Source organism: Periophthalmus magnuspinnatus, chromosome 23, assembly GCF_009829125.3.
Source record: "Periophthalmus magnuspinnatus isolate fPerMag1 chromosome 23, fPerMag1.2.pri, whole genome shotgun sequence".
NCBI classification, from domain to species: Eukaryota; Metazoa; Chordata; class Actinopteri; order Gobiiformes; family Gobiidae; genus Periophthalmus; species Periophthalmus magnuspinnatus.
In genome coordinates, this window is record NC_047148.1 from 16,019,519 (window position 1) to 16,046,935 (window position 27,417).

Below are 27,417 nucleotides of genomic sequence, written 5' to 3' on the forward strand. Positions count from 1 at the left end.
TATGAACATGGTTATTATAAAGTATAGTGGAGATACAAACAGTTGGAACCAGTAGATTGCATGCAATATATAAAACATAACTATTTTTATCTCACCAATATTTCAAATACAGTTTGGCTGTGCACTAGGGACCATTGAATGACTCATAGTAAAAGAAAAATTCAAATCTGTCAACTGGAGAAAAAGCTGTAGGAGTGAAGATGTTTTGCTGCTCATCCAAGCCTCTTCTTCAGTTCTGGTCAGATCACTGATGGACACTGGTGGACACCGGTGGACACTGGTGGACACTGATGGACACTGGTGGACACTGATGGACACTGGTGGACACTGGTGGACACGGCCGCATATCTCTCTGAAGGGAGGGGCTAGTGCCACTGAAGTTAACACAGCTATTGTTTAGTTTCTACAGTTTCTGTTTGTAGGCTCGGTCTAATGAGTTTCACTAAGTATGAACTGTGCCTGAGTCATACATACATAATGTACAGTAAAAAAAAAAAAAAAAAAAAAAGTGCTTTTATCTGTATGTAAACTTCTGGTTCTAGTTACACTTATCCAGTCTTTCAAATTCAATTATAATCATAGACTGTTTATATAAATTTTTCTTTATACAGTCTATAATTATAATGCACATTAATTGGACTTTTTAAGGACCATAACTGGAACTAATATAACAATTAGAATAACACAGATTGATAAAAGTGTTAAAGATAAAAATTTGCAAATCTTTTTTTGTTGTTCCTCAGCTTCTTTCTTTCTGAGTAAAGAATCAAATCCAGGTGTGTAGAGCTCTTCAAGCCAGAAGTCTAGATCTTTGGGGGTCTTCTCACCTTCCTGAAAAAAGGGGGAGCATCTTAGTAGTGGAATTTTACAAAGTGGTTTCAAGGACATAGCCTACATGCCCCCTACTGGTGATTTGAGGTAAAGCGGTTGATGTTAGATTTATACAAATGAATTCAAATGTTCATATTGACACATATGAACAAACACAAATAAATATGATGGATTACACAGAAACTTGAATGAAAAAACAAGCACAACAACTGAATAACACTTTGATGAGTAAACCACTTAATGACTTAAACATATTAGATATTGATATACAATATAAAAGTTACAGTGGTGGAAGGTAACAAAGTACACGTAGTAAAGTACGGTAAAGTAGAATTATTACGCATCTATACTTAAGTAAATTTTACAGTGGATATTTTTTACTTTTACTTCACTACATCTGAGAGCAGGTATCTGTACTTTCTACTCCACTACATTTTTGAACTGGACTGAAAAGTAAAAAGTACTTTTCATGTGATTTGAGGGGTTATTTTTACCATGTTTGTGGTAACATCTTGACTAAAGTTTTTGAGTTCAAATTTCAGCTTTGAGAAAACAAAAATGAATACTCAAAAATCGAAAAAAAAAAAAAAAAAATTAAGAAATTAATTTGTATTGCAACTGTTGACCAAAACTATGTATATTTTGTATGTATAATGTATAATTTTTTAATCAATATCACTGAATTTAACACTAACAAATTACCAACTACTACTCACAAATACTTTTACTTTTTACTCTTAAAGTACATTTTTAAATGGGTATTTAAATACCCGTATAAAAAGTTGATTTTTTTTTATGTGATACTTTTACTTTTTTTTTACTTGAATAACTTTTTACCTCTGTACCTGTACTTTTACAAAAGTAACAAAATTGAGTACTTCATCCACCACTGACAAGTTAAAACTTACTTGATTTAGTGCAAGACAATAACAACTACCTTCAGATAGTCGGCAAGGTTTCCATGCAAAGTTTGCGTGTCGTATTCCTGCACAGTCCAAGAGGGTTTGTTCTTCTCATTATCCACCTGCTCCATCTCAGTGAAGTCCATGTACAAAGGGTTGGTCTTGATGGTGGTCTTCAGAGTGACAGGGGTGATGTGTTTCTCCAAATATCTGTCCATAAACACCACAGGACTGTTCTCTGGAGAAGGAACCCGGGACTGGCCTTCTCCTCTCACACGCTGTCCCTCCATCTGTAGTGGATTAGACAATTAAAGCATATAATACCTAACTGGTGATATCAAGCCTTTGTTTTAATGTTTCATGAAGAGGCCAGTGAGCTTTTTCAGAGCATGTTACAAACTATACCATACACAAATATAAAAAAGAAACATATTATTCCTGTGATTTTTCACCATTTAGAAACACAAATGGTAGTGAATAAATGATGTCTAACTATAAATCACTTACTTAAGAATGTAAGTGGAAAAGTTATGCTATGCTCCTATCGAGCCTTGTTGGCTTGTGGGACTCCTGAGGCAGCTGACAGGTACTGGCGGGCCAAGCGTGCTGCAGCTAATGTGGTCGCAGAGGGAAAAAATTGGGGGTAGGGAGGAGGTCATGGAGGAGGACTATCAGCCTCAAAGAAATTTTGGCAAAGGAAAACTTTGAGGACCTCCTCAATCCAGCCGTCATGTCTTCACCCTGGTTGAAGTCTCTGAGATGAAAGGCAAGCTTCCTGCTGGAAAGACTCCAGTGGTGGATGAGATACGTCCTGAGGATCTTAAGTCTCCGGATGTTGTGGGGCTTTCTTGGCTGGCACACTTCTGTAATATCATGCAGCGGTCAGGGACAGTACCTCTGAATGGGCAGACCAGGGTGGTCCGTCTGTATAAGAAGGGGAGCCAGAGGGTGTGTTCCAACTACAGGGGAATCACACTCAGCCTCCCAGGTAAGGTCTATTCCAGGGTACTGGAGAGGAGAATCTGACCGATAGTTGAACCTCAGATTCAGGAGGACCAGTGTGGTTTTTGTTCCGATCGCAAACCACTGGACCAGCTCTATACTCTCCATTGGGTGCTTGAGGGATTGGGAGTTTTCCAAACCAGTCCACATGTGCTTTGTGGATCTGGAGAAGGTATTTGACTGCGTTCCTCATGGTGTCCTTTGGGGGTGCTCCAGGGCTATGAGGTCCAGGGCCCTTTGCTAAGAGCAGACCTGTATGATAGGAGCCGGCACTGGGGCAGTTTGCAGTCAAGTGTGAAGCGGCTGGAATGAGAATCAGCTCCTCCAATCTGAGGCCATGTTTCTCCATTGGAAAATAGGTGGCTTGCCCTCTCCAGTTGGATGGAGAGTCCTTGCCTCAAGTGGAGGTATCTCAGGGTTGGATTGTGAGATTGACAGGTGAATCGGTGCAGCAACTGCAGTGATGCAGTCGCTGTATCGAACTGTTGTGGCAAAAAAGAAGCTGAGTCGAAAGACAAAGCTCTCGATTTACCGATCAATCTACCTTCCTACTCTCACCTATGGTCATGACCTTTGGGTACTGACTGAAAGGACAAGATCCTTTCGGATACAATCGGTCGAAATGAGTTTCCTCCACAGGGTGGCTGGGTGATCTGTCTTAGAGATAGAGTGAGGAGCTCAGTCACACGGGAGAAGCTTGGAGTAGAGCCGCTGCTCCTCCACATCAAGAGGAGCCAGCTGAGGTGGCTCAAGACTCTGTTCATGATGCCTTCTGGACGCCTCTCTAGGGACACACTGGAGGGTCTCGGCTGGCCTGGGAATGCCTTGGGGTGCCACTGGAGGGGCTGGAGAAACTGTCTGGAGTGAGGGAAGTCTGGGAATCCCTAATTAGACTGCTGCCCTTGCGACCCTGCACCATAAAAAGGGTTAAGTGCAAGTGAGTTAAACCTCTAGAGAAGCTGTAATTCTAAAAAGCAGTGTTACAATGAATATATATGTATATATATATATATATATATATATATATATATATATATATATATATATATATATATATATATATATATATATATATATATATATATATATATATATATATATATATATATATATATATATATATATATATATATATATATATATTTATTTATTTTTTTATTTATTTTTTTTTATTTTTTATTTTTTTTAATAAATGAAACTGTGAATTGAACCAAACAATGTGAGTCTTGTTTCTTGTGGGTAATTGTGTCCCACCCCAAATAACCATAGTATAACAGATACAGATTTTTATCTTGTATTTAAAGAGTGAGTCATGACTTCAAAGCATCTTCACAATAAGAAATAACAGATTACAAATTCAAATACCACTATAAATATGCATTGCAGAGGCTGATAATATGGTAACAAAGCAGCATGTTCACAATTACAACACAAAGGCCCTGCCCCAACCAGGAAGCACAGTCAGTCTTACAGTTACCTGGTTATAGACCCTGTTGTGCCAGTGTCTCTGAGAGGACATCACTGCCTGGAGCTGGAACATGCCGTGGGTGGCCGGCAGCATGCCCACATCCAGCTGGAGGAACCTCTCTGGGTCGTTATTGTTGGGTAAAGCAGAGATGTCCATGGTAGTTTTATTAGCTCCATTCGCTCCCTGTCTTCTCAGTCTACTCTTCCTGTCCTGCACATGCCCAGTTCACTCGGCCTCTGTAATAATTCATGAGTCTGTATCACTTACAGGTGTGTGTAACATGAGGCCTAATGTCACAGGTGCAGTCTTAATCTGACCATCCAAGGGTTTAACCTGCCAGAAAGCAGCCCTAGTATCAAACAATCACTCCTCCCTGACCACTGGACAATATGATAAGCGATAGAAGGAACTGCACCCTTAGATCATGATCACCGTCATCATCAGTCAGTTAGCACATAGGGCTTGAGTAAATAGTTACTTGTAAATAGTTAATTACTTGTTTATTATGATGTTTGGGCATTGGGGCAAAGCCTTATGAAACACAGACATGCAACAGCTGAACTAAGTATTGGACACATTTAAGGTGCTACTGGTATGAAATTTCAATTAAAAATTAATTCGCATATGCAGAAGAAATAGATCTATAATGATGTGAAATTAAACAGCAAAAGACCTATTGTATGACTTTCAGTAAACTGGAGTGGACATTTATTGAAAATCATCAAATGCTTTATAGCTTCACCTTTACCCCTGAATTTTTGTTCAGTAACAGTTAGAACATGACATTATTTTTACTTTAAAGTGTCCTAATGGGTTCAGGTCTGGTAATATCTTGGGCCATTTTGGTTTACCTTAGTTTTAAGGATTGTGATGGTGATTGCGGTTTTGACCTGTCTTATGGGTAATATTTCTGTCACTTACAGGGGCGGAGCCAGCCTCTGAAATACCGGGAGCGTTTGCAGTGCAGCAGCCCATCACCAATCAGCCAATCAATTCCCATATTCTCCTGCATTTCAGTTATAATTTAAAATAAGTAATAATAAGCTTATTACAATAACTTGGTGATATCTCCTCTCTGCTGAAAACTATGCCTCAAAAAGGCCTGTACTACTCTTTTACATGTTCTGTTAAAAATCATTTATTCCAAGTAAAACCCTCAAACTCAGTCACTAATTTGCGCTTAAACATCTGCTGAACTCACTGATGCTCTGGACAGCACAGCTCTTTGTGTTTTGCGCACAGTTGGTGCGCATTTTAAAACCCTTTTTCACAATTAGGCCCATTATGCAGGTCGCCAGTACAGAAGGTTTTATTTTGAAATTGTCACGGGAATTGCTTAGTTGATGTTACCGCGCATTGACATGGCAGAATGCGCTGGAGGAACTTTTCGAGATTTCAGGTAACATGGGAATTAACACGCGACTTGACGGCACTTTGCGGTCCGCGATGAAACAAAGCAGAAAGAAACGATCCATCACACAGGAAGGGACGGCCGCTGACAGCTCCTCAAAGAGCCGCAGCAGAGTCGGTCTGTGCCAGACGGGAGAGATCCGTCGTCAGACTTGTTTGATGCAAGACGGGAAAGATGCCAGAGCGGCGCGCGGCCGAAAGAGCGGAGCGGCCGCGCGCCGCTCTGGCATCTCTCCAGTCTTACATCAAACAAGTCCGACAATGGCCCACATAGAAAATCTCCCATGTCTCCCGATTGCCACTCCGTCACTGATCACTTGGCCTGCGCACGTGCAACTTGGCCAAAATTCAGTTACTTCTTTTTCAGCACAATTAGTCTTTTTTCACAGTAGCTCACAGACCTGTGTCAGAAGTTATGCTGGATCCATATAATATATGGTTAACGGTTTTTTCTTGCATGTTCGCCTTGACAGTGCTCACTGGAACATCTGCAGTTCATAAATCCTTCTGTGACCAATCCACAGAGATTATAAATGGTGTCTTGTCTTTTGACGTCTCCCTTTCTCCATGTTTTATGTGTCATTTCACATTATTGCATAAATCAATGACTATCCACGCCCTGATTTCTTTACATTTGAGATTTATATCAATAATATAAATCATCAATATCTATCAATAATAAAATGTAGGCCTACTACTAAATGTAGGCCTACTATAGGCCGCTATATGCATTTATCCTAAACGAATGTTGTGTCATCTACTGTAGGCCTATTATTATTTGTCTGTACGGGAATTTTCATATATGCCCCAAAACACTGGGTTAAAACAGTAATAAATTTAAGCATGAAACTCTTTAACTGAGGGGCTTGGCCCTGAAAATATCCTCTAGGTGGCGCAAAAGGAAAGGTCACGAGAACGCTAATGTGCACAAATGTATGTCGTTAGAAAAATGTAACTTACACATGAACAGATGGGTGGTGCTTTATGCACGCACGCACGCACACAGCTCTAAGACGCGAGCGCGATAGTGCTTGGCTGAACTTGGCTGCTTTGGTTGGATGGGTGATTGGCTGTTGGATGGATGTGGATGGTGCAGCGGCGTTTGCGCAGAGAATCACTAACGATGTAACGTCAGTGAAGAAGGGGAGGAGAGGGAGAGAGAGGATCCTGGGACTGACCAATAAGGCGGATATTGCAGCGCTACCTTTTGCACATGTTCGATGTCGTCATTGGGAAGCACTGTCGCTGCCTGGAGTCGCCTCCGCCGTGGAGAATGGACGAGCCCAGGCTGCAAGGGCGACCGGCCGCGGTAAGCACCGAGCTTTTCATTTGCATCGCGAACATAGTATCGGTGCACACGACCCTCACGCACCGGGAGCTCGTAACGGGGTTTCTCCTGTTATTTCTGGCTAATACTACATCACTGCGGCGGAGTGAACGCGCCGTGACCGCGCATCCTTCTCTCATCCGGCTGCGTTTGCAAAGCGCCGCTTGAATCGCGGTTGATTGCACACCCAGTGCACGCGCCCAGTGCACGCCTGATGCACAGAATCTACATGTTTAAATGATTGTTCATTTCCTCGTGCCCCACCATCAAACAGCACTGACATCATCCTGTGCTCATCCCCAGCAGCAGCTGTGACACACTACACACACACGCGCGTTAGCACGGAGGGGCTGCTAGCTCAGCGCACCAATGCGACGTTTGGCCGAACTTGATGCACCGCTGTGACCCGAGCGCGTTTGTCTTCACGTGAGCTCAGTCCTTTAACAGACCCACACTGGTTGCATGTGCTCGTTTAACTCAGATCACATTTACAAGCAGCTACATGGTGCAGGCAGCTGTCTGATGCGAATGCTACTCGAGCGCAGGCTGATGACTTCTCCCACTGTGCAACATTAAAACCACGGCTCGGCTTCGACTAAACTCTCAGTGACGGGACCTACCAGTGTGCGCATAGAGATTAATAGAAGAGATGGTCATGGAAATGAAACATATTAAAGATCTCCTGAGTCTGGTGTGCTCCAGTCCAATTATGACCACACAGTACCTGCTCAGTTGCACAAGTGTAGACATTCCTTTTTGGGATTAAAGCAGATTTTACATCCACAGCAGACCTAAGACCTTCCAAAGGGACATCTCTTGATTACTTGGCCAAAGCCCATTTCTAGGTCAGCCATAATAACAGCTAAGCTTTAAGTTGACAACAACAGAGTCTCTTTTGAGCTTTGAACTGAACTAAATAGCAGGCTATAGTTTTCACAGGTCTTTTTGTTAGGCCTATAGCTTTTCTCCTGAGTGTACATCTATGCTGTACAGTGAACATGTTGACTGAATATTGAGATCCTGAGAAATACATCTGAATGAGCTGTGTTTATTCTGTGAACGACCTGGCGCTTATTGATCAGAATAATTAAAGATGGAGAGAACACACAGCCTCCACAAACTGCTGTTGAGGCATAAGGTTGGCATCAGTGAAACACTGGCAGATTTATTACCAATGTGGCCACAACACCACATCTTTTTTTCCTAGGCTCAGAAGGCAATCTCGCAAATGGAGGCAGGAAGCAGCAGCCAACAAGGCAACTAACAGAAAAGCATAGGCCTACACATCAAACAGGAGAGCACGCATAGACATATACATTAAACATGAGAGTATGCATAGGCCTACACATTAAACATGAGAGTATGCATAGGCCTACACATTAAACATGAGAGTATGCATAGGCCTACACAATAAACATGAGAGTATGCATAGGCCTACACATTAAACATGAGAGTATGCATAGGCCTACACAATAAACATGAGAGTATGCACAGGCCTACACATCAAACATGAGAGTATGCATAGGCCTACACATCAAACATGAGAGTATGCATAGGCCTACACATCAAACATGAGAGTATGCATAGGCCTACACATCAAACACGAGAGTATGTATAGGCCTACACATCAAACACGAGAGTATGCATATTCCTACACATCAAACACGAGAGTATGCATAGGCCTACACATCAAATATGAGAGAATGTATAGGCCTACACATTAAACATGAGAGTATGTATAGGCCTACACATTAAACATGAGAGCATGCATAGGTCCTACACATTAAACATGAGAGTATGTATAGGCCTACACATTAAACATGAGAGTATGCATAGGTCCTACACATTAAACATGAGAGTATGTATAGGCCTACACATTAAACATGATAGTATGTATAGGCCTACACATTAAACGTGAGAGTATGCATAGGTCCTACACATTAAACATGATAGTATGTATAGGCCTACACATTAAACATGAGAGTATGCATAGGTCCTACACATTAAACATGAGAGCATGCATAGGCCTACACATTAAACATGAGAGTATGTATAGGCCTACACATTAAACATGAGAGTATGCATAGGTCCTACACATTAAACATGAGAGTATGTATAGGCCTACACATTAAACATGAGAGTATGCATAGGTCCTACACATTAAACATGATAGTATGTATAGGCCTACACATTAAACATGAGAGTATGCATAGGTCCTACACATTAAACATGATAGTATGTATAGGCCTACACATTAAACATGAGAGCATGCATAGGCCTACACATCAAATATGAGAGTATGGACAGGTCTAGAGGCTGGGTTAAGAAACATTTGGCAGGTGGTCAGAGTCGAACCCTTGACGCCTAAGTGGTAACACCTACATATAGGTAACACCTTAGACCACATTTAAATGTGCTATAAAATAGTACACTCTTTGTAAATTCATACTGTGCCCATACAGTATGAATTTGCATAATATGTTTTGAAATGCATTAAATTGTTATATTAGTGGACCCTTAATTATTTATTGTGCTGTGTGGGGGTAAAGAACCACAAACAAATAGCTCCTTAAACTAGGTTTCAGTGTAGGTCAATATTATTTTGCTGAGCCTCTCTCTCCTGGATTCTTTTAGTAAAAGAGCTGCAGGGTGCCCAGTAACATGTAACCTTCTGTAACTTTCTCAACTCAGGGCTCAACCTATCATGACAATACATTTACAGTGCAATACATTGCCTTTAAAAATATGCAATAAATTATAATATTGAAGACCACTTTATGCAGCTAATACCCTAAAGCATCATCATTCCAGTAGGTCCTATGAGAAAACTAATAACAAGAATAAAATAGGCTAGTCACCTTATTGGGTCCAAATTAATTATTCAACTGTTTTATATCTATATACTGTAGTCTAATGATTATGACAGGCCTACTCTGACTCTCACTTATGTAAGCTCTGAGGTGAACTATCTCAAAACCATTATTATCTGGCTGAAGGGCAGTGGTTGCTCAGACATGTTACCTGTGTGCTTTGGTTTACATTATATATACCTTTGTAACACTGCTTGCTTATTTTTCCCCATATGAAAGCCTTGTCTGACCTTACTGTCTCCTCTATACACATTCTGTGTCTGTTTGATCTTCATAGCTTGTATGGTATTTGCTGCTGCTAAGCCTAGGTAAAAATGAGGCCATATCAGGAAGGGCATCTGATTCAAAGCTTATCCCAAATTAAGGGGGTTAAGAAAGATAAGCAGAAAGGATTAAGTAGTTAATAATGTGATTTAAATAAACATTTGAATATAAATATAAACTGAAGCTGACACTTAACTCAGTATAACCCAGTCAATTTGTGGTCATTGAGTAGGGTCTGTTATGGTGGGGGAGGGTCACTACATTTATACTATGTGCATCTCTTTAGCCCAGAGACATTTTCTGCCAATAGTCCTCTATAGCTTATTTTATGTATTTTTATTGAATTATGCATCACTATGCATTACATTCTAGGGCATATGGCTTACAGTTTTTATCACAGTATAGAAGAGAACATTTTCAATAATGATATAATTGCTTAAAGGTGGCTTTTATAATATGTACACTTACTTGTTTCGGGTCTTTTAAATTACAGCTACTAGTTCTTTTCCAATCCTCACATTTTATCACTTTCATTATTAAGAGTTTTCAGCCTCTGCAGAGCCTTCACAGTCAGTATTTAAGTCGCTCTAGGATTTAGCAATGGCAATTAGTCACAACCTCTGTCTGCTTCCCCTTGCAACTCAGTGAAAAATCAGCTGCAGTGCACGTGGCATCCTTATATGTGTGTGTGTATATATATATATATATATATATATATATATATATATATATATATATATATATATATATATATATATATATATATATATATATATATATATATATATATATATATATGATCAGTGATGTGATATGGTTCAGGTTCAGCCCTATTGCATTCTGGCAATGCTTTATTAGATTGCCGCGTTTTTGTCTGGTAACAGGAAAACAGAAAAGCCACCACTAGCGGCATATGAGGCAGCATGCTCACCAGATTCTTGTCTTGTACCCAGAGCGTTACCAAGATGAGCTGTCAGACAGAGTGTGAAGGCAGAGTAGCACTTGCAGCATGCAGACATCTGTGACGAATGCAGCCAATCCCAGAACCTCCACAAATAAAAAGCCTGTTATTTTTAACCCACTGAACCTGATGGGGCTGTATGTCTATTTAATGGCCATTTTCTCCTCATTTATCTCTACCAGTGATAAGCTTGTTCTGTTAATGTAATCTTAAGAAATGTATGTGACCATATTGTATATTTTATATAGTTGTTTAACCACCACAGTCATGCATTCTCCTGTGGACATTATTTGTAGAGAGTCTCCTGGGGGTAGATTACTTTTGGATGATTACCTAGACTGCCCTGAATAAACACTAGTTACTGTTGGTGAATGTTCCTCTGTGTTTTCACTCACAATTGTCCCTCCATCTTGTCAGATCCTCTTACTCTTCACTGGGATGAAATAATCTGCTAAAGTCATACAGATGCGTTCAGCGTGATCAGAAGCCCTGCATGACATTATTCATAATTCATCAGACATTTGGAGTGATTGGCACCAAATTAGACCTTCTTTCATGTATTTGTTTTTTATCGTAATGATATATAAAGACTTAACATTAACATAACATTAAACATTAACAATACCATCCTGCTACAAGAAACTTGTTTACAGATGCATTGTATTTGTATAACTGATATTATGGTATGACAATGGTATAAATATGGACTAAATTAATAAAATTAGCTACATTTACATGTATTGTACCAATGACTTTACTGATTGTTTTTTTTTCTCTTTGTTTTCAGGCACCATCACCTTTAAAACATCTCTATGGACAAAACTAGAACAGTCCCTTTAAGATGACACGCACAGACCCGCCTGACATACTGGTATCAACTGTGCATCAAGACATAAAAGTAATTCCTATTTCTTCACACTTCAAGTCCTTGCAGCCTTTCACACAATGTGATGCTATAAACATCAACACACTGGAGGACAGTATAAGTACAGTCAATAAGAGGCACTGCCGCACTTTTGACTCCAGGTCATTAGAATACCCCAAATCCCACAAGTACACAATGGAGTCCCCATTCAGAAAGACAGATAGGCATGCAGCCAACCCAGATGTGGCCTGGAATGCCTTGGGCCGGCAGCAGAGGTACCGCTTCTCAGCACCGGACATTTTCAGCCATAGACTCACTCCTCAGCCAATGGGAGCGGACATTTCCACTGAAGTAGTTTCTGAGCAAAAAAAAAGGACTAGATCAAAAAGTGCCCCTCGCGTCCAAACACACTTCACTCCAGTGTCTTTTGAAAGGACTCCATCTTCAGGGAGAAAAGGGAGGGAGTCACAGAGGACCCCTCGGGAAGCCAGATGGAGACCTGAAGTATCGCCACGTAGAGAATCGTCTCATGCTGCTACTAGGGCTCACATGCATGAAATGCACCCTCTTAAGCTACAGCCTCAAATGGCTGACAGCACTCGATACTCTCCACATTATGGTGCTGATAATTTGGATGACAGAGGGCATGACAAACCTGCCACTAGCCCTCATGTCAGGTGTCGCATGGACATCAAACCTGACAATGGTGCTGTTCAGCATTCAAAACATAAACAGGCCTCACCTAACATGGACATCCCGTGGCAGAGGCATCACAGCAGTGGCACCAGGAGCCTGACTGTGCCTCGACATTTCTCCTACTCCCGAACACCAACACCAACAGACTCTGACAGCAGACATGCCTATCAATACTCGCGTAGCATGCCAAACAGTTATCTACAACCAGTGGAGGTTTCCATGCAGAGAATGCCTTCTTCAACTGAATATTATGGCCGAGAACGAAGAGCTCATTCCAGTCCTAATGTGCCAACCAGATTTTTTTATGCAGATGACCCTAACAGATATGTCACTACTGCTCCACCTCAGCCAAGCTCTTACTACCACGATGAACGCTACACCCCAGGTCGTTCATACTCACACTCTCCTAAAGTACAATATGTTCAAGATCCAAGGACACGAATGGTGCATGCAGTATCCACAAAGTCCTATTACCCAGAGATAGACTCATACCCATACTCAGGTTTTCCGAAAGCGTATGGGGCCAATGAGCCTGGTCCATACATCATTCAAACACCTCCTGCAAGGATAATCTATGGGGATGATCCAAGATCTTACCAAATACAAACAGCTCCACCAAGGTTCTACTATCCCGCTGACATGTATGCTATGGCTCCAGAGCACCACATACCATCAAGAGCCTATTACACGGAAGGACGCCGACATGCCAGAGTAATGCAGGCACAAGCCGACGAATGGTATGGCTCAGACGCATCCGGATATTCCACTAACCCTGCCTCCTATGTGTCACAAGTTACTCCAACCAGAGTCCAACAAGAGCCAGCCTTATCATCATGGTATACTAATCCATGTGTGGAGCCCCCAAGAATTGGCACAGAGGCCAAATCCTACTCTAGGTCCTGGGACAACATTCTTAACTCTCGCGTTGAGCGAGAACAGCCCGTACATCGTGGACAGAGCTTTGATGATCTTCTTGAGTCCAGGAAACCCCCTACAGAAACAGATGACAAGCCACAACCAGTGGTGGTAAATCTCTCTAGTTCACCAAGACGATATGCTGCTCTGTCCATGTCTGATAATTCGCTGGTTGACAAAAGCCCAACAGAGGCCTCAAAGAGCCCCACCAGTAAACTCTGGTTTGTAACACCAGAGATAACAATCACGGACAATGACATACGACCGGGAAACCTCAGCAAGGCAGATGGGAGGTCTGCTAGTTGGGACATTCTTGACTCCAGAAGCACAGATGGCCCAGAGCATTCTCAGCATGGCTTTGAAGGACCAACCAAAGAAAAAACACATGACAATGCCTCACTACAGCAGAGCCTTGAGCAGCTTGATGAGCTTCTAGCAGATCTTGTGACAGACTACAAGCCCCCAAGCCGAAGAACCAGTGAGGACATTCTTGATCAGTTGAAGAAGTTAATAGATGAAGAGGAGGCAGTGTCTCTTTCTAGAAAAAGCCCAAAGGTCTGTGTGGAGGAGCCCCCTCCTCTGGACAAACAACCCACTTCCATAAGGATGACCCCAGACTTTCGGGACATGGATGGAGCAAGTGATGCCATGAAGAGTGCAGATGAATGCTCCCCAGATCAAAGTCCCGATGAGGATGATACCATGATGTGCTCCAACAACAAATGTCGAAGAACTGAGACTTTATTTAATGCATGCTTGTACTTTAAATCCTGCCACAGCTGCTACACCTATTACTGCTCCAGAAACTGTCGCCGAGAGGACTGGGATTTGCATAAGGAGAGTTGCTTGTATGGCAGAATTGGCAGCACATGCCGCCACATCATCAAACACTGCCGAGAGACTGTTGATGTTCACAAAGCCTTCTCTCGTATCGCTAAAGTTGGCTATCTTTCCCGAGGCAGAGGAGTGCTGTTCCTGGGCTTCCCAAACCCTGCCTCTTCTAGTAACTTTTTACAATATGGACTGGATAGTTTACATATGTCCCCCACGTACCTTTCCCTTCGAGAACTCGAGAGTTTCAAAGACAACCTTGGGGAGTACTGCAAGGAGCTACAGGAAGCAGGGAGAGAGTATGACCCCAACGAATGTTTCATTTTGAATGTATCTATTGCTGTAGGAGACCAACTACCTGATGGTCCATCGCCAAGGAACCAGGCTCCAACTGTTAGAAAATATGCAAAGGTAGCCCTGGCCTCTTTCAGTCCTGAGAGGAAGGTTCATAAGAAAGACAGTGAGATGGAGACTCTCATCCTCACGCCTCCCCCTGGAACAGCTGATATTGACAAAGAGGGAGAGGAGGGCAGGAAGGCTCGAGAAATCTGCTTCATAAATATACAGAGGGAGCTACGCATACGCGGAGTGTTCCTTCGACATGAGTACCCACAGGTATACCAGCAACTCTGTGAATTTGTGGAGAGTAACAGAAGGTTCACACCCACCACTATATATCCCATAGATAAGAGGACAGGTAAGCAGTTCATGTGCATGATCATGGCTGCATCAGAGCCCAGGACTTTAGACTGGGTGGGAACACCACATCTCCTTGATGATATCATTTAAGTGCACCTTCTGTTGTATATATGTATCAAAATACATATATAATGTTAATCATGCTGTATTTATACATCAAACTTATTACAAACATTAGCCTATTTTGTTAGCATTTTTGTCAGTATTATTCTGATCAAAATAACATGTTTTCTGGAAAATGTGTAGTGTCTAATAATTTGTTTAGTCACCTGTTATTCATCCTCATTTATATGCACACATTATCCTACACTTGCATTATTATTATTATTATTATTATTATTATTATTATTTTTAAGTGGTATTAGCCAGTGTAAATGACACACAGCTCTGTACAACATTTATTTATTCAGTGACATAAGAGAACTCTCCCATGCAGAATAGTTCTACACTCTTTACCTATAGCTACATAAAATACTTTCTATGCAAGCACTTGTGGTAGATTATCTGATATTATATCATATATGATACTATAGTATAACACCAGAAATTTCATATAGAAATAAATTAATACATGAGAACTAGTTGGTATTTTGATAATTGTAAAAGATATTGTAACACTACATAAATATATAAAATATGTGAATATATTATTTCACAAACAGTAATACTTGATAATAATAATTTAAGAGATGCATTATTGCTCTGATATTATTCCTTCTAATAGGATTATTACCGGAGTAAGGCATATTTCAAGTAATTTTGTCAATGGTGCCAGTTACCAGCTCCTGTTGGTAAATTACACTGTGAGTAGAAAAAAAATCTGAAAAAAAAATGCCATTTGATAGGCTGAGGAGTGAAATCATTGAATTAGCAGCAGATGTAATTGTGAACACCGTGAGCCACCTTTGGCATAGTAGCTGTAGGGTGAATTTATGCTTGAAAAACATTTGTTGTGTATTTGTACTGAAATATGTTTATTATGTGTAATTTTCTATTGCCATTTTGGTTTGATTGAACCTGATAAACATGGTTCAATGCCACTTAGCCTTGTCACTTTTCTTTCATTTAGTTTTTTCCCCCCCAATGTATCTTTCTTTAATCTTAACAATCCTGCCAGCACCAAATAGCCAAAAAGTTGAAAGGGGTTTGACGCATTGTGTTCCAGCCTTCTGTACAGACTGAATAAGCTGTCCCACTCTGTAATTACCCACATCTATGTCCCTCGTTAATTTAGACTCTTAGGGCTTATAAGACAATTACAATGAAACTTGAAGCACATACATATTTATTTGACTGTGTTTTCCTGATCATGGAAGGCTGAGAGGAAGTGCTGTACAGATCTAGTGAAGGATGCTGGCTGCATGTGATTTTGTTGTCTACTCATTTTTACATTGATGCTAGTTGCTTGCTTGATGAATGGACTTGTGAAAGTGAAAACTACATACGTGTAAAATAAAATGCATTTTCCATAATTGTTAGTCATTCAAGTTTAAAAAAAAAATGTGTTAAAACACAATGATGAGACCTCACAAAAATGTCTAAAAAATCATGTAATATTGTATTTTTTATACTTTCAACATATGTGTATGACTGTGTCTATTTATATACCATATCTAATAAATGGAATGAGAATCTTAAGCATATTCTTGGAATCTATTCTAACATTAACAGTGTCTTAGTCTTGTTTCTTATGAACTAAGACTATGTACTATGTGTATAAGAGTCAGTCTGAAGTGGTATGCTGCATAGGCATGGGACTCTCTCACATCCAGATCGCCTCTTGACCTCCATCAGTCCATTATTTTTTGCATGCTCCACCTCCTATTTCACAATCAATAAATCAGCAAACATCCTCAGGCCTGCTTCTTTGTTACACTTGTGTGAGAGGTCCCAGTGAAAGTAGGCCGTGATAGTGAAAGAATGTAAAGCAATGGCTAAAATGGGGCAACCCACTCTGGTGGCTAGCCATGGCTCAGCTCAGCGTCTTTGTGACAGCATTCTCACTGCTCTGTGAGGAACTTGGATAAGAGCAGCACATTAGGCCTGAACTTTATTCAGCAAGCCAGCTCAAGTGTAGCCTGGTCCCAGGAGGAGGATGGGAGTATCTAGGTTAAGGGGGTAAAGAATGTTCAAATGCCAAAATAAAGGTCCATTCAGCAGACACAGAGCCCACTGTAGTCACTAATTCAGGCAATATATCTTTACCCATTTAACAGCCATATGTAAAAACTGGATTGGATAAGATCATCTTATCCAATCCCATCTACCACAAACCATGTCTGCAAACACCACTACTGTGTAAAAAAATAAGCCGAGCAGTAGATAATGTGAGTCTATCTTGTTAAAGCTGTGCCAGCTTGAATAACTGAGAATAACACATCCAATAGTAGCCGACTACCAGTGGTAGAATGTAACATATATAAGTAGTGAAGTATTGTTCTTAAGCAAAGATTTTAGGTATCTGTACTGTACTTAAGTACATTTAAAAGTTGCTTTTACTTAACTACATTTGAGAGCAGGTATCTGTACGTTCTACTCCACTACATTTTTGAATAGGGGTGAAAAGTTTAAGTAGACCTGCTGAAAAGGCTCAGGGCTTATTTTTAACACATTCACAATTTAATCAATTATATATATATATATATATATATATATATATATATATATATATATATATATATATATATATATATATATATATATATATATATATATATATATATATATATATATATATATATATATATATACACCCCCCCCCCCCCCACACACACACACACCCCCACATATATATACATATACATACAACCAGAAAAAACAGATTCAATATTTCTTTTGAACAAAATTCAACACAAATCTTTTGTCAAAATCACTAAATTTGAAGCTTTATTATAGATTGGGTGACAGTAGCTCAGTGTTTGTCCACTGATCAAGAGGGTGGTGGTTTGAATCCCACTCTGGACCTAAAAAACATCATTAGTTGGTCGGTCAGATCTACTGACCTACAGGTTGGCGGTGCCATCCCAGCTCCCACAAATGATTACTGTCACTGTGTCCTTTGGCAAGACACTTGACCCACCTTGCTCCCAGCGTCTGCATACACTGGTGAGTGTGTGTGTGAATAGGTAAGTGGTTCCTTGATGCTCTTACCTTGGAGGAAAAGCGCTATATAAAAATATGACCATTTACCATCTCAAAATCCGCTTGAAATATTTTTACTCATTAAGTACAGTTTTAAACAGGTACTTAAATAATATTTCTAGTACAAGTATCATATGAAAACATCTACTTGAGTATTTTTTTTGCTCCAGTAGCTGTACTTTTACTTAAGTAACAAAATTTAGAATTTCTTCCACCAATGTCTTCTTCTATTAAGTTATTTTACAGACCATTGAAACCCCACTAATTGACCCTCTTTTATATCATAATCACTACAGTTGTGTAGTTGTTCACAGCTTTGGCACACGTCTGTCGTGACCCATATTATCCACCAGATGGCAGTTCTGTCTTCAGTATTGCTTAACACGGTCTTAATTCATATGTTAGACATTAGAGAAGTTTTTGGACCAAATCTGAAGGAGAAACAAAACAGGGTAAAAGGGAAGTTCGTGGTGGATAATTCACATTTTAGCTTGGAAAGGAGGAATGATTGAGGCTCAAATAATATTAGACTGTCAACAGCCCATTGATGGCTTATATAGACACATTGGCTGGATATACATTTAAATGACATACTTTTCACAATTTATTTTTTATTTAAAAACATTCACTTTGTGTGTTGCTCTGCATTGCGACTGGCTGCGATTCAAACTTGGGAGAGGTTGGCATTTCTTTATTGTGATTTAATAAACATGCCCCATAACAGTTCACATAACTCATTTAGCTGGGTACATTTCATTGTGTCATTGACACAGCTAACCGGAGTCCGGAGTTGTTCAATATCAACCTCTAGTTGTTGTTTTAAGGCTTTTAATGGACCATTGATCTTCAAATCCATGCACTAGCTCAACCACTTGCTCCCAAATGCAACAAGGTCTGAGCTAAAGGTAAACCATGAGTGACGACAGACAGCTATCACTAAAGTGACGGCTTTGTCTGGACTTGAGTCTTTGTGTCAGTACCAAATTAATCACATAAAATTAATCACACAGAGGCTACAGCTCACTGAGCTATAACAGACACCCTTTTTATCCATTTGCTTCATGCATGGCAGTGTGTCTTTCCATTGCTTTCAACCTTCTTTACAGGTGACTTTGCCTGCAGTTGTCTCAAACAGGCCTTCAGGCTGGCGTTTACCTCTGTACAGACAGCTGCAGCACTCACTGCCCAGTTTTCTTGTCCTTTTGGAAACTAAAGCTGGTCCTGCGGCTCAATTTCCGTTGTTTTTGGGCAAAGTAATCGGCCCGCGACGAGCTGGCCCGGGACTCTAGGATGTAGTTAACCTGAAATAAGGTGCAGCGCCAATTTGTTATTACACATTTTTAGCTGTGTAAAACAGGGTGGTATAAAGAGAGTCTAATGACCAAAATAATGTCACTTTCCAAAATCTTAAGTGCTCAATGATTCACATGTATGATACTCCATATTTCAAAGTAGGAGAGGACGATCGCCTGGCTACAATCACTATCATCTGTAGTTTTTACAAAGGTACTGGCAACCCTGTTGTTTTTGGGACTGCTTTGTTACATCAGTGATTACCTATGGTGTCTAATGTTTTAAATTATTGTAGTAAGAAAATGAAAACATAACTATCACAGTAGCACTTGTATATATAACTCACCTTTAGCACAATTTCATTGACAGTAGCAGCATCAGATTCAAAGTAGAGAGGCTTGTAGTCATGATTGCTCAGGTAGGTGAGTTTAAATATTGCATGACCTGTAAGATTAAAGGAAGGAACAGTAGTCAGAAAAAAATCAGATAACTAGAATAATAAGATAATCCAATGATTAGACTTGATTTTGTTGTGTGTTTACATGCCCAAGAGAAATCTGATCATCAAAAACATCTGCTGAGATGTGATCGTTCATGATTTTTTAAAGTAATTGTTGGAATTGGAAGGTGCTCTCTCAAAGTACAATGATAAAAAAATAAAAATAAATAAAAAACATTTTCTCTTTCTTTTTTGTCCTTTCCACATTAGTTTGCCCTGTTATTATTTTTATTTTTTCTTGTCAAAACCTGCACAGGTAGAAAGAAATCAAATTACTCACATCAGCTGTAACTGTTGACATGACATGACGTAATATTATGATAACTCCAGAAATCAAATGATCATCTGATTTGAGGTGTGAATGCAAACATAGTTAATGAAACTGCACTACAGAGAATTATGATTTCAGACTTAAGCTATATTTTTAATTTTTATCTTGAATTTTTAACTTAACATTTGGGAATTTTGAAAAGCTAAGATGTGCAGCAGTCACAGTTCAAAGGATGAAAGTTAAGGATTATTGTATTGTGTGATTTGAGCAGTTTGTTTTTCCTGCATCCATGGTGACCCTGCATGGAGCAAGCCATGCTACTAGGTAGCTCTGAAAAGCAACACTTTACAACAATGCAACAGGCTTTCTTCCACCAAAAAAAACAGAGCAAAGTAACAGTGAGGCTTGTAAGAAGCCTTCCTGTTGTGGCTCCAAAGTTCATCTGGCTCCCCCTGGAGGCTGCTGTTATGCCTGGGCTGCCCCCAGACCTCTCTTGCTCTTACAGACACCTCCATCATCACCATGGACCCTTTCCGCTTCCTCACAACCATCATCACCCAGAACCTTAAGTGGGAGCCCAACATCAGCTCCCTCATCAAGAAGGCCCAGCAGAGGTCTGGCCCTTCTCACCCTGGACATGGACTATTTGAGTCACTCTCCTACTGTCTATTTGGACCAGAATCTCTCACCACAAGAACAGTTTCTTCCCCTCTGCCACTGGCCTCATGAACACTTTAACAGCTGTCACTTTAAATAACTATAATTAAACTGGTTCATTAACTGATAGTTTTGCACTGGTGTTCTGTCCATACTGTATATTTTGCAATTGTATATCAAAGTCTATTTTTATCAGCCTTATTTTAATGCATGCTCTCATTTTTATTTTATCAGTTTATACTACTACTACTACTACTACTACTACTACTACTACTACTACTACTACTACTACTACTACTACTACTACTACTACTACTACTACTACTACTACTACTACTACTACTACTACTACTACTACTACTACTACTACTACTACTACTACTACTACTACTACTACTTATTATTTCATATTTTATGTTGCACCATACCACAGGAGTTCTGATTCTGAAATAGGCTTTGATGAGCCTTTTGCTTCTGCCTACTACTTTTGAGCATTGCTAAAAATGATTATTTACACTGTGTAACAAATTGCTCAAATTCAAAATAAATTAAATAAAACATATAGAGATGACTTACTGGGGCTTCTCTCTTCCACCAGATCACAGGCACAGAGGTGGTCCGAGTCTATGGATATGGGCTTCTGTCTGATCCAGAACTTGGTGCTGGCTTTCTGATTGGTCACTGGATCAATCTCAACTTTCTCTCCTGAAATACCTGCGTGGTCAGGTCAACAACATGAGTTATTTCCACTGCACTTGACAAGGACATGTGAAAGTAGTAGGAGTCCATGCCATTACTACCTAGCTGCACATCTGTGGTAAACCGCAGCTTGTGGATCATGCTGATCTTGAATGACTTGTAATGGTGACTGCTGAGCATGTCCTGGACTGTGGTGATGTCAATTGGTGGATCCTCCTCTGAGCTCTCTTCTCCCCTGGAGCCTGAACACAAAAGAAAATGTATTGTGCAAATATGTTTTTGTCATGATAATAACAAAAATATCTTAAAGTCAACCTACTGTTTTCTCTGACCAAACAGAATTCAAGTGTACCCTGAGACTCCAGTGTAGAGTCTAAGTCAACTGCGACATTTGGCTCGGTCTGTTTTTCCAAGCGATACATAGGCCCTAAGGGAAGAGAAACACTTGTTATGTTTACTTTTCTAAAATAATACATGTCCTACATACAGCAAATCACATATTCAAACACAGAAAAAATAGACTTAAAGTATTTGCCTTACTCTTATAAAATGGACAGTTTTTTTCTTGTACTAAAAACTACCAAAAAAAATCAAGTCATGTCCAATAGGCATAGTGCAATTATTTTTTGAAGTACACATGTTTAGGTCCTAAAAAAGGCTATTTATTGCTCAAGCCTTCTCAATATAAAACACATTGCTTAAATCTTCCATAGCTTCATAGATACGTGTGTGGTATGTGTGTTGTGAGTGTGTGGAAATCGACGGTTTTACTGTAACTACCTGAGCCTTTTTGAGAGCCTTTTCTTTTCTTCAATGCTTTCTGGAGGATGTCATTCATGGTTACCTTCAGGCTGTCCACAGGTATTAAAGAGAAGCCATGAGCAGCATTACTGCAACACAAAATACAGTTACACATTATATATAGACATTCCAATCACTTGTTAGGTCTCCGGTCCAAACTTACATTCTTACGAACAGAGACTGTCTAGAGGCAAGGCCAGGTGAAGAATATTTCTCTACTAAGGCTAATGTGCTGAAACCAAACTTATGGATGGGTTCATTTGAGTCAAGAGGAGGAAAGTCTGTGTCGACTTCACCATCATCCTCAGCAATGTGCAGACAATAGGCATTCACATTCTCACTGTTAAGGAAAAACAGAGGTAAGGTTGTGACATTGAGAATAAAAAAAACGTTGCATGTCATGTTATATTTCCCACTTGAGTTTAGGTTCCCTTCCTTCGCTTGTGTATTGCCAGCAGATTAGTCCAATGAGATCATGTACACGGGCATTGGCAATGGTTACCACAGTCATTGGATGAACCTTGTCTTGACCCATTTGCATAGAGAGGTAGACGTCAATCTTTTTTGTAGCCGTTGTCCCGATATGGCCCTTTAGACAAACACATAGATTCATTTTTACTCAAGCATACAGACACTAAAAATGCTGGATATGGTGGTTTTGGCGCACCTTGCCATCAAATTTGGAGTATTCATTAAAGGGGTTGTTGAGTTGTTGAGGACACTGCTCCAGTCGCAATGACAGCGTAGACTTGGTGCCTGTTGTCCTTGGTCGATCTTTAAAGTCACGTTTCTCAAATAATGAGCCCAGATCCTCAACTGAAAACAATGACATTGTACAAATTTACAATGTGAATTTAAATATACAGTACATAAATATGAATACAATGTTTACAGCTGACTAAACGGTTGCCTCCATTACCAGATTGAGAAGATGTCCTCTCTTTCCATTGGACGTTTTTACACTTGATTTGGTTTTGTCGCTCTTTCCTTAGTCTTTCAAGTCTTTGGGCTGTAATAGAAATAATTTTATCAATGGGCCAAAGAGAAGCAAAACACAAACAATTAAGTACATATTATTATTTTTTATAAATAAAACTTTACAAAACAAACATAAGTTAAAACAAACATGAGACTGCCTTTTTTGACACTACCAGGCTGACAATTTTATATGCAAAATCTGACATATACTGTATACTTTGGTTGGAGCCTTTTATCTTACCAGCAGCTACAGGTCTGTCCAGATTGTCTTGTTGCTGTCCTGATGAAACAGCCCACAAGGTCAATTTTCCATTGCAAACTAATTTCAACTTTCTACCCAGCCCGAAGCCAATAACACACAAATTACATATTAAGCTATATTATACCACCATACATCAAATCCCCATCAACCAGACATCTTACCTCAACAACAACTGTAAATATTGATTATTGTCCACACTGCAGACTCCCACACACACACACCAAATATTAAATCTATATAGCCCCTGAAAAAGGGTAGAAACGTGTTGGCTTAGTCATCAAAATAAAGGACTAATAAATACTTTTAAAGACCTCTTCATACTGTTCATAATGTATTTTATTTTATTCATAATGTATTTATTTGAAGTTTCTTCTGCCATTTCTGGTGAATGTAACACTTTGAGGAAACAGCCACATATTTTGTTTTGTTTTTCTTTCTTAGTTTCAACAATTTTCACTCAGATTCTAATACAACATTCAAGTTTATTAGGAGTCATAAGCCATGGGTTTCAGAGTGATGAAAATGTTTTGTTGTTGCATAGAGATAACAATTAAAAAATAAAACAAAATGATATATATAACTTTTTTTGAATGGTAACAATCCTCTGTTGTTATAACAATAATGCAATTCAAATGAAAATATTATATCTTTTAAATGAAGAAAGGTCCTCACAAAATCCATTAAATCAGGAAGGAATCATTTGCCTGAAACTCATGAATAAACGGGAAGTTGAACCCCATGAATAGATCATTAATGTGCTAGGTTCTGTTTTTTTTAATAACCAGTACCCATTACAATGCATTACTTGGAGCATAATTATTGAGTGCTCCAGTGCTCCATGGAACACTGTGATTAAATGAAGAACATGGCAAAATGTTTCAGGTATGCACAATGAGCCAAATAAGACTGTTTGCAAATATTCTATTTAACTATTGTTGTCCTGCAAAACATAAAATGCAAAACAGCGATTTTCCGCTGCAAAGTGCCACTGACAGGAAAACACACAACACAAAATTATATCAACAAATTCACAAACCCAATCAAATTAAAAAGCAAGAACCTGCTTCCATTTGGCACCGATTCAGAGCAGACTAACTATTTGTAAATATTCCCAGATTGGACACACAGCCAAATTTCCCAAACTTCCATACACAAAAGCAGACTAGGCTTTCTGTAAGGCCCACGACACACTGGATGCGCATTTGCGTAAAGCAGCACGTTTTTTTTTTTACCATTTAAGTGAACTGGAGTGAGCATCCTGCCCATTCAGAAGCCGACTGTCAATATCATGACTCTTGCTACGATATTAATATTAAAACAATGGTAAATACAAGCCTGTTCAGTGAATTGCTTTTACCATTAAGAAATACAGAGCTAGTACTGCACACAGCTGCCAGTGTGTCCACTCTTACAATGACACCCAGCAATGGTTTCACGAGATGACGCTGCCAGTGGGTTTGGGGCCTTGACAAGAATAACTTTACTCCATGCAGTGCAGACATGGAGTAAATTTTAATTTATCACATAAATATTGTACATGAGTCTAAAATGCCACAATTGCAAAAAAAAAAAAAAAAAAAAAAAACTAAAGCAAAAGGTAGCCTTGCTTTTGACCAGCCAAGGACACACTGATACCTGTGTTTGATCGCCGACGAATGCCAAAGTCCCAGCTGGAGGTGATGTCCATGGACTGTGAGAGATCACAGGTATGATTGTCCGTCACATTGCTGCCTGCCTCGTTAAAGGATCCAGACCCTGTGGAGCCACAGCTGCTGCCAGGCACCAAAGCTAACTGGCACTTCTCCAGATCAACATCCTGGTCGATTAGTACCATCTCGCACATCCCTGTGTCATCACTGGTCACATGAGACTGTCTGATGTGGGCCAAAATAATAGCTGGGTTATCCAGGAAAGCCATTTATTCTTTGTGTTAAATTCTGTTTTCAACTATCAAAGCTCGTGTTTTGCTTTCCATATAGATTCTTTTCATCTGTCAGTCACTCTGACACACTGAGAAAACAGTGTGCGATGACCTGAGCTGAGCAGTCATTTTTTTGCCTTGTTTTTAACTTCTTTGCTTCCAAATCGAAATGGTTCCTGTGTAAAATGACAAAAAATCAGTAAAAATCAGAGTCTTATTCATTTCATTCATTTAAAACATTCAAATCCAGACTGAACACAATTTTAGTTGATAGTTGATGGCAGTTATCACATAACAAACGCATGCCAATCAGTGATGAACACGTGAACCTCCATATTTATACTGTGGACATGACTGTTTATATTTTCAACAGATAGATGGCAATAGCAAACATAACAAAGCAATGCCATTACATTCAGGTAAAATGAAGATGGCCCATTTAACTCTATGTGTTAAATGTATATAAACAAGGTTGACATTTACTGTTACTTACTATAGAATATCAAATAAGTTGGATAATAAACAGACCAAACGTTGACGTTAATCCTACTGGATAAGCTAACGCTAGCTCGCGAAACCAATGCTAACTTGTAATGCTTACTGAAGTGATTACAGACTTAGCAAAATATTAACTGTACTACAGGTTGTGAGGCGTGTGTGAACAATGTCAATAGATTAATTATACAATTTTATTACATTTTCTGAGATAATCATATCTGGAGAAGTTACAGATATGAGTTAGGCTACCTTGACGTTAGCTGGTTTAGCCATATCCAAGCCCCAGCTACAATTGTTACAGCAATAAAAGTGCGACAAGGCATGTATCCGGTGGATATATTTAGTAAATAATTCCGTTCAAAATACAACTACAAATTGAAAACAAAAAGTAGCTCTTCAAACTTGTCAGACAAGTACAATATAAGATGCTGCTAGCTGTTAGCAGCCATCCTCATACCTTTATGAAGAAGTAACTTACAGATTTTTATCTCACCTTTTGTAGTCACATTTGAGGAAAATTGCACGTGTAAAAAATGCTCCATTTTATCCAAATACACTCTCCGCTATGACATCATGCGTATTTCGTTAAAACTTGCACAGATCACTATAACAATCACAATACAACTGCTGTCTGCTGAGCTCAGCTCTAGCGCCACAGTTTCCTCTCACATCCGGTGTTACGACTTCACAATAAAAGTAACTTCATTCATTTGACTTATTTACAGTAAATACTTCAGTCTAAAAACATCATCATTATTATTATATTGTTGTTGTTGTTCTTCTTATTATTCTTATTATTATTACTACTACTACTAATTTTATTATTATTATTATTATTATTATTAATAATAATAATAATAATAATAATAATAATAATAATAATAATAATAATAATAATAATAATAATAATAATAATAATAATAATAAGCATGTTATTAGGTAAATCACGTTGACTATATTGTCTTAACTGACTATGGTCTTGGCCGGAATGGTGTAAATAGCTCTGTGGCGCTGGCGCATGCTCATGCCCTTCCAGCCTCATTGTTATGCTTGCATTGCCAAGGCAGCATCCGGTTTTTCACCACAAGCCTTTTTGGAGATCGTAAGTCTAGTGCCTCTAATTCTCTTGCTCTATAATGGCAGATGCTCTTCTGAAAGTAGACAGCAGTGCGCTGCCGCTGCAGGTGGGTGCATTGACCCTGCTGCTGCCAATGCCAAAATGGATGAGGGACGAGACATGCATTCTCTGAAGTTACTCAGTCCGGGACACCCGCTGCTTGGCCACTGCTGTATGGCAGAACCTTAAGAATCGTTTCCACAGGGTCGGTACAGGGCGGACCCTGGTCGTTTCTAAAA

The 27,417-nt window shown here is 39.5% G+C and overlaps 3 protein-coding genes across 4 annotated transcripts; 1 reads left to right on the forward strand and 2 right to left on the reverse strand.

Annotated features, from left to right (window-relative positions):
• Positions 1-630: 630 nt before the first annotated feature.
• LOC117392026 (major intrinsically disordered NOTCH2-binding receptor 1-like) lies at positions 631-4,490 on the reverse strand. Its single transcript, XM_055231677.1, has 3 exons — positions 4,213-4,490; positions 1,769-2,023; positions 631-831 (listed from the first exon to the last, which is right to left on the reverse strand). Exons 1-3 carry the CDS (start codon positions 4,357-4,359, stop codon positions 631-633), a joined length of 603 nt encoding a protein of 200 aa, XP_055087652.1. The 5' UTR covers positions 4,360-4,490.
• A 2,340-nt stretch (positions 4,491-6,830) lies between these two features.
• ajm1 (apical junction component 1 homolog) lies at positions 6,831-15,131 on the forward strand. Its single transcript, XM_033989259.2, has 2 exons — positions 6,831-6,922; positions 11,823-15,131. The coding sequence occupies exon 2, from the start codon at positions 11,877-11,879 to the stop codon at positions 15,129-15,131; it is 3,255 nt and encodes a 1,084-aa protein (XP_033845150.1). The 5' UTR covers positions 6,831-6,922; positions 11,823-11,876.
• Positions 15,132-17,903: 2,772 nt separating this feature from the next.
• On the reverse strand, positions 17,904-26,740 carry mapkap1 (MAPK associated protein 1). Of its 2 annotated transcripts, none has more exons than XM_033989262.2 (12): positions 26,555-26,740; positions 25,278-25,739; positions 23,322-23,411; positions 23,070-23,218; positions 22,819-22,991; positions 22,566-22,742; positions 22,382-22,491; positions 21,921-22,028; positions 21,703-21,843; positions 21,479-21,616; positions 19,822-19,919; positions 17,904-19,483 (listed from the first exon to the last, which is right to left on the reverse strand). In XM_033989262.2, the coding sequence occupies exons 2-12, from the start codon at positions 25,558-25,560 to the stop codon at positions 19,361-19,363; spliced, it is 1,590 nt and encodes a 529-aa protein (XP_033845153.1). In that variant the 5' UTR covers positions 25,561-25,739; positions 26,555-26,740; the 3' UTR covers positions 17,904-19,360. The 2 variants fall into 2 exon arrangements, with proteins under 2 accessions (XP_033845153.1, XP_055087684.1); XM_055231709.1 differs by having other exon boundaries at positions 18,788-19,483; positions 26,540-26,740.
• Between the last annotated feature and the right edge of the window lie 677 nt (positions 26,741-27,417).